Raw genomic sequence first — 8,502 nt, 5'->3', positions numbered from 1 at the left:
CCACACATTTGCAAGCTAATGTTCCCTTGGATGAGGCTTAGAGAGGCTGCTGCAAACCACCCACTGCAGAAATGACTGTTCTGGTATGACAGGTTACTGCCCTGAGAGTTGCTGGTGTGCACACCACTGCAGGAGGTTACCACCAGCACGGCATCCTGCATCACTGCCACTTGACAGAACAGAGATCACCAGCTGCTCCATGGCACGCAACAATTTGAACTTGGTCCTGCCAAGTTTTTGAACAAAACAGGAAGAAACACAAAATCAGGTACAGCAACCAACGAATGTTATTTTTAATATTAAGAAAAAATATATATGTATATTTCTGTGCTGGATGAGTCAAGCCTTTATTGCTAAACCAGCTTGAATTAAAGCAGGTGAAAAGCTGCTATACTCTAACCAGTGAAAACACAAAATCAGTTTCACAAATGATTTCTTAGCATTCCAGTTACAGCAAGCAGGAGATTCAGAAAAGCTTACTTTAATTAAAAACTTTATTTTTCATTACAATTCACAGTTTATACACGGCAAGACAAACTCTTGCCATGTGGACATTCAGAACACTGTGCTGGGGAGACGAAGGTCTTTGTTATAAGAGCATTGCTCGGTGCTGTTTCATGGAATTTCTTTAATTTTAAAAGCGTACTCTCTATAAATGTTAATTGACTGATATTTACACTGAGTTGACTGAATTTACATATTAATTTATATTTATTAGAAAACAAGCTAAGCATCCAAAAACATTAACATTCATATCTTGCATGTTATCTAATGGTCAGAGATGCTGTAAGATTTGCCACTTGAATCATGCCCAATCAGCAAAGTCTCATTCTTTTTAATTCACACAGAGCCTAAATTATTCTTTAAGGCCTGTTCAATTCATGTTATGTACAGCCATGTTACAGTAGACTAACATAAGAAAAAACCAACACAAAATTATCCACTCCATCTTGCATTTCTTCTGAATCTCACATACACTTGTAAGCAAAACAGAGGATATAAAATTAAAGTTAAGGTGTTTTCTTAAAACCAATAAAGAAAACCAATAGTCTGCTTTAGATCTGCTTCTCATCAGCCTATTCTGTCTGAACAATCATCAGTATTCAGATTGTGCTATTTCTCAGCTCTTCTTCATGCCTGCACTTATATTCAGAGCCATCTCTACTGGAAATGTATGGAGTCACAGTGATACCAGTTTCAGTCGCATTCCCGTATTAGTCACAGCTCCAGCACAGGCAGCCACTGTACAGCGTGACATTCAGGAAAGCACTCCAGCAGGGCTCCTGTGTAAAATATCATATGGTGTGTGGTGCGGCTTGACTTAAGGAGGAAGTTAAGATCCTCATTGCAGAGCAAATATCTGGCAGAAGGTTTACGCTCACTGAAAATGGTTGTATTTTGCTGCATTGTTTTCTGGATGTGGTTATTAGAATACAGCAATTAAAAGCCTCTCCTGCCTCTCCTCAAAACAGCCAACTTTATTTGCTCTTGTCATCTACAAAATAACTTAGTGATAGAAAAGCTGATTTTTTTTAAAACTTTTTTTTTTTTTTTTTTGGTACATCTGACACAGAGGGGAAAAAAAAAAGATCTGCTGAACAATGCTTGAAAAAAAAAAAGAAAAGAAAAACACCTAAAGAGGGTCTGCAGATCCTCCAGGTCAGTGTGAACAAATATCAGCTGGATCTGAGTAAAACAAAATTCTACTGGGGAACGTTTGCAACTTTCAGAACTGCAGTGCCTTTAAATTCAGAGCTAAGGACATCATTTGATGACTGTTGAGTTTTGGCATTCATTCTTGCTGGTTGGTATCTTCAATACAGACACCTTTAAAACACCATCATTTCAAGAAGAGTGAAAGCTCAAACGAAATGTACTTCTCGTGCAAATAAAATTAAAAGGAAAAAAGAAAAAGAAAGAAAAAGGAAAAAAAAAAACCCAAAACTATACAGGAATCTTAGAGGTTCTGGTTCTCCAAAAGATAAGGCACTGACAAAAATTTCTTAGGTAAAAGGCTGCATAAGAATTTCTTGCCATTTACAAATGTGTTGTAGTCCATAAATGGTCCATTCCTAGGCTCAGTAAGGTAGACCCTGAAATATTAAGGACTGATCCCTCAAAGCTACATTGTTACCATAAACAAGTGTGATTCATTCTTGAGGCCATATGGCACATTAGGAGAAGTGAAAAACAGTCTGGGCAGATAAAGGCAGAAGACGTTGCGTGTTCCAGCATCTTTCGATAACAGAAGTGCCATTCATCTTTGTGTCTTTGAAGAGATGCGATGGTAACTCTGGATTGCAGTTTCTGTGGAACTCATGCACACATATAAAATGCTATTAGCATTGATCTTTGACAGGGCGGAGAAAAAAGGGTGTATGGCTAGTCTAAGCCAAGAGCTTCTCAAGGACTGGGACCCAACGTCACAGCTACTTAATATTTTCAATGACAGCTATTTCTTCTGCTGCACAGTGCGGTGTCAAACCATTCATGTAAATGCTGTCTGTCTTTGTTAGAGCTGGCAAGAGGTCCTTCTCACTGGTGAGATGGTTAACTGACAGGGTTCTCTTGCAGGGGGTCAGGTCTTGGTTGTGGTTGACAGCGAGCTCAGCAGAGAGCTTTCTTTTGATGGAGGTAGCCCGCTGGAACTTGTCATAGATCTCCACGCTCAGGCGCCTTCGGGTTTCTTTGAACTCCGCAGTGACATTGGCTGTCCACTCTGCAGCGTGGGCTCGAAACTCCCCCACCTGCAGCAAAAAATAAGAAAAAAATAGTCAGCATAATAGGGCTGAGGACTTTAAAGTCTTCATAGGCTTGAAAGCAATGCAGCTTTGGGCTGGCCAGCAGAGAGCTGTAGTGGTTGACACAAATCTCTCATCCCATATACTTGCTGTTTTATTGACCGTAACGAAACAAGAAAAAATGATACTCTAGTAAGAGTTAAGAGTAATTTAAAATAAAATAAAATAAAATAAAATAAAAAATAATAATTTTAAAAGTCTTTCCTACTGAAATTTGTTACTGAATTACAGGCAGAGAACAACAGAGGGGAGCTCCAGAGCCCTGACAGCTACCTGGTGCCCAGCTGGTCAGGGCATGCTGACATCCCAGCAACCCAGACTGTGCTGTGTGTTGTTATTTATGAGCACTTCTACTGTGTGGAAAGATCCCTAGGAGACTTGGCAAAGAACTTTCTAAATTTAGACAGAAAAGCATTTTTAAAAGAAAGCATCAGCTGCTGGTATTCTCTCTTTCTTTCTGCTTGCATAGACGTAGTGCCAACACAGTAATAGCTTCTGTCCTGTCAGCAGCACATCTGTGTACCATCCTGCTTCCTCCAAGGTGACATGCCTGCAATGGGAGGGTGGGACAGCTGGAGCTGTCATCACTCTCACCCCAAGGAAATGCAGGCTGCCAGTCAGCACACTGCGCTGTGTGCTATCACCATACAGCTGGAGGGTGGCATTTCCCTCTCATGCATAGATCTCCAGGCTGGTTGGCAGCAAGGTGCTAGATTGCTCAGTCATTATAATTTAATGAATGTATGTAGGTATGTAAGGAAGCAGCCTGGTCTAGTAGGAGATGTCCCTATCCATAGCTGGGGGGTTAGATCTGGATCATCTTTAAACTCCCTTCCAACCCAAACCATTCTGTGATTTTGCGTCTGTATAACCCTGCTGTACATATGTGTGTTCCTGTCCTCTCACTTTAAGTGTCTTTGCCATAGTCTGTCAATATACAGGCTGATCAGCTTCTCTAAAACAATTGTAACTTTGACCCACTGTTTCTGCATTTCAGTGCGGTAAAAGCTGGAGCAAGCTGTGAGCTCAGGCTCTGAGGGTATGGCTGGGGAGGGAGGCAGCTGCTGGCACAGGCTCCCAAATTATCGTCTTCCCAGGACAGGTAGACTACGAGGTAGACTTGGCAGCTTACCCATGTAAAAGTCTGAGGTGAACGATAGCCTTATAAATTATACACTATTTATATATTTTTTCTCTTGTATTTCAACCAAACAGTTACCATATTAAATTTCACAGGTAATTAAAGGAAGCACCTTTTGAGGAGAATATCTTGTTATAAGGGAAAAGGGAATAGACTGCTTTTCTTTAAATCTTGGTTCTGCAGGCAGCTTATTAATTGGAACATATAGCACAGGGGAGATAGACTGCTGATAAATACAACTCCAAAGAAAAGCATTTTAGAAGAATTAACCTTCTTAAATACATTAGTCTAATTGGTACTGCTCAGTCCAGAATTTCAATCATCAGCAAGCAAGCCTGGACTTGGTGAGCACAGAAATCAAATACAAATTAACAAAGAGAAATATGGGGCTAAGCCATCAGAGGAGAGTGGCCAAAGGCTTATTCATGCTTTGCGGTGCAGTGGAAAACAGGAATATAATGAAGGTAAAAAATAATCAGCTCACTCAGGAGTGACGGGGTTTCAGGAAAAACTTTCCCCCTCCAGAAAGAAAACAAAAAGCTCTTTACCCAGGGGTCATTTTATTACATTTGTCAGCTTCAGTGAATTACGCAGTTGACTAATGTGGACCCATTATGTGTATTTTCTAAAACGAGGATTATTATCCGTAATACACAGAGGATTCGCCCAGCTGAAAGATTATTAGTATTTAAATGGTGCAATTAGGATCAGACACACTGCACTTCAGATCTGAAAATAATGAAATCTGCTCTGCTGAAACATTTCAGCTGCTGCACTAGTTTTATTAGTAGTAAACAAATAACAAAAGTATGATAAGCAGTATCAGTGCACTGACACCCTGGGGCAGCTTTGTGCTGCTCCAAAGCTCTCCTAAAGGCAAGCTGCTCAGATTTTGGAGCACACCGCTGTCTAGGGGAACAAAAAGCCTGTACACAGGTTGCTATTTTACCCTGCACACTGGTAGCCCTCTCCAGCTGTGTAAGACTTTTGCTCATGCCCACATCTCTGCAATTGCACATAACCACATTCAAGGGATGTTATTGGATCAGTAGTTTTAAAACTGTGTCTTGGCAACCTACTGGAAGCCACAAGCATCTTGAACTGCCTCTCTATGACCTTTCTAACCTGCCTTTTGTTAGTGGATCCAGTTCCCACTTCTCCCATGTGTTCTCAGCTAATGAAAAACAGCTGGCCGTGCTTCTGACAAAAGCAAGTACCTTTACTAAGGTTACTAAAGGTAACCTTTAGTACATGCTCAGAACTCTCTCACCAGTCCACCTCACAACATATTGATGATGGAGCTGTCTTGCACTAGGAAAGCTGCTCTATTTTAACTCATATGTATGGGAATTATTCTGGAAATTTTTCTAATTGTGGTTGTTAGGATTGCTAATTACTAGGTTCTAATTAGATTTCTTTGGGGAAGCAAGTTTATGCAGCTAGATAGAGAACATCATTAAATATGCCTTTTAGAGAAAGAATCATGTTCCAATTAAGATGATATGGAACATGAACATGGTGGTCTCAATCCTATCTGCCCATATATCAGAGCTCTGATGCTGCTTGGCAGGATTTCAATTCCATATTAAAATCACTGGGAAAAAAAAATACAGTGCTGTTACTATGCAGAATTGAAATGCATTCCTAGTAAAACAGAGGTAATTGGCACAGCGTGAGAAGCAACAAGTTTGGTGTGGTGTGAACTGTGTGTGCCCCCAAATTATTGCTTTCAGCCCCTAGCTTTTGTATGAACTAAATGCACTCAAAAATGTTATCTTTCTAGAATAAAACTCTTAATTCCATAGCAATTACAGATTCAAGTACAAAAGGTCACAGAAATAGAAATGTGAGGTTTTCAACTGCCAGTGAACATAAGCAACTAATAATTTGATCCTTCCTTTATCCATAGGGACCCTTCTGTATATATGCAGGTTCATTCTGTCCTTAGGGTATGACATTTCCTCCTATTGCATTACAGCTTCTTTTCATCTGGGGGCTGACAGACGCAAAATGCTTTATGCAAAGTAATTGAAATGCCAGTTGCCTGTTCTGATAAAAAAAAAAATAAAAAAAACTTACATACCCACCAAAACACTTGTTTACTTTTACTTAAATTCTCTTGCCCACAGATTACAGCACACAGATCTGATTTCTGCAGTTGCCATAGACCGATATCACTATACCATAGCTAGGCAACATGATGCAAAGACATGGCCTCAGCACAAAAATTACTGACAGCTAAATACCTTACATAAAGCTGAATTGCATGACACACTTCAGAAGTAACAGGAAAACCACGTCACAGTGATATAAGTCACACCAGATTGGTGATGCTGCCTTTTCCTAACCTTTGGGGAACAGAAATGCCACCAGTAATGGGGACTCGGACATTAGCACAGCTCCAGGATTGACTTCCTCAGTGTCAAAATCCAAATCTGACTACAAAATGTCAGATATCCACAGTGATTTCACAAGGAGCACAAACCTCAACCCATTAATGCTGAACTTTGAAAATCAACATCAGATTACTTGATCAGCTATTATGAAGTAATACCCTACTGCCTTATGGGACCCATCTCTGCTGGACTCTGACAAATTCTCAAAACATATGAACAAGAAATATATATATATTCTGCATCATAACACATCATCATGAAACACTAGACATTTTTCACTCAAACATCATTCCTTGATTCAATTCACTGCCCAGTACAGACTGTCTGGCCTCCAGCTACTACTGCAGATTGACCTCTATCTCTAAATATATGTTGTAAGGTGCTTATGAAAACCTGACATTTATTCTATTAGAAAACATAATGAGAGATAGCATCTGAGAAAATATAAAATGTCTACTTATTCCCATTAAAGCCACTTAATAAGTATATATATATACAAAATATACTGCATGAATTTTATACATGACTGAAGAGTTCCCAGACCTCACAAAAAAATGTCATTTAAAGATGAATTTACTGAATATAATGGAATTAGGAAAAAAAAAAAAAAAAAAAAGAACAATAAATAATCATTCTTTCTCTTTCCCTGCTGAAAACAAAAAACAAACAAACAAAAAAAACCCAAACATCTAAATTAATATTAACCCAAAGCTCTGGTCTAGGCCAAGCCTCTTACCCAGTATCATTGGTTAGATCAACACCTTCCCTATCGATTTTCATCACCACCAATTAAAAAGGAAAATCTGAAGATATTGAAGAACCTGATACATTCTTCAGTACATTTACTGCAATTCTTATTTGTCTGGAGTTTGAGGATCTTTCTGGATACTTTAAGAACAAGATATTCAAATAATTATACAAACAGAACTGCCCATGGCTCAGTAAGCGCACACAACTTATAAACTGCAATCTGGACAGCACAAGTCACATCGCCGTAACTATTACATATGAATAGCCTATACATTGAATTAAGTCACAGCCATAGTACAACAAACAAAAAGCACAAATAACTAACTCCTTGAATAGACCAAATTAAATACACACTTCTAAGCTCTCCTTAGCCTTGCTTGAAAAATCCCAATATGAGAGTGCAACCAATTGATCTGTTTACAGGGAGAGAAGATAGAGTTATGTTGCCTGGAAAGATGTATATGATGTGAAATAGAAGCTGTACCAGCGAGTACCAAACTATAAAAATACACATTACGTGTGTCAAGAAAACATGATTAAACGTATTTTTTTTAATCATTTGGGCTTTTTGTTTTGTTTTTATAATTTTATCCCGACTTTGTTTCCTTTGGCATACAGATCTCACACAATTTAGAATGGTCACGATGTTGAAGCAAACCAAAAAGAAAAAAGAAATAAATAGGGAGCAGCTGAGCAGGAAATATCCATCTGACTGTGTTTTAGTTTAAAAAAAAAAAAAAAGAAAAAGAAAAAGTGGCCATCTTCACTAATACTTTTAATGCTGTACATGTTCCTTAGTATATGATTTCTAACATTTATACCTAACGCAGTCTCCAATTTCTCAGCTTTTTTTTCTTTTCCTCCAAAGTAGTTTCCTGTTACTTCAGAATAACACATCCAATTAACCTCTCCTTGATCTGCTACTCAGCGACAAAACTAGAAAGAGCATGTACATGTCGCATTATATACTCAGCAGAGTGGAGTACATAATGTTTTGTCTAAGCTTTCAAGAAACTCATCTAAGCTTTCTCGGAAATCTGTCTCAGAAAGTCCCATTTAAAAACTGAAATAAGAAAAAATAATAACTTAGATAAAGGCAATCTTGATGTATTTAACAGTTCAGCTGCTGGGTGAGGTGGTTCTGTAGGTGGGTTTCTCTCTCTGCCTTCTCACTTTCCTGCAGTCCTGGGTAAACTATTGCTGGCCACAAATGTATGTTCATTTTTGCAGATGAGAAAGAAACCAAACAGGTTTGACAGACATTTTGATTGAAGCCCGTGCTTTTCCTGTATCTTAAGAGTTTAGAGTTCAACTAAATTAATTTCCATCCCCAATATATTGCTCTTAATATTTTTTTATTAGAGCATTATTAGAGAACATCCAGACCTCACTGCCCTGTAGCAGAGGTAGAGAA

At 38.7% G+C, this 8,502-nt stretch overlaps 1 protein-coding gene across 3 annotated transcripts in view; it reads right to left on the bottom strand.

The window, feature by feature from the left end:
- Positions 1-476: 476 nt before the first annotated feature.
- KCNK2 (potassium two pore domain channel subfamily K member 2) overlaps positions 477-8,502 on the bottom strand; it is a 120,641-nt gene continuing 112,615 nt past the window's right edge. For all 3 annotated transcript variants that reach the window (XM_085542930.1, XM_015857338.3, XM_085542931.1), the window contains one exon: positions 477-2,747. In XM_085542930.1, coding sequence (XP_085399056.1) covers positions 2,430-2,747 — 318 coding nt within the window. In that variant the 3' untranslated portion in view covers positions 477-2,429. The remainder of the gene's footprint in view (positions 2,748-8,502) is intronic.

Source organism: Coturnix japonica, chromosome 3 (genome assembly GCF_054131305.1).
Source record: "Coturnix japonica strain WE chromosome 3, WE-NBRP24, whole genome shotgun sequence".
NCBI classification, from domain to species: domain Eukaryota; kingdom Metazoa; phylum Chordata; class Aves; order Galliformes; family Phasianidae; genus Coturnix; species Coturnix japonica.
Note: the sequence above shows the minus strand (reverse complement) of the source record. Positions and strands in the feature narration are given on the sequence as shown.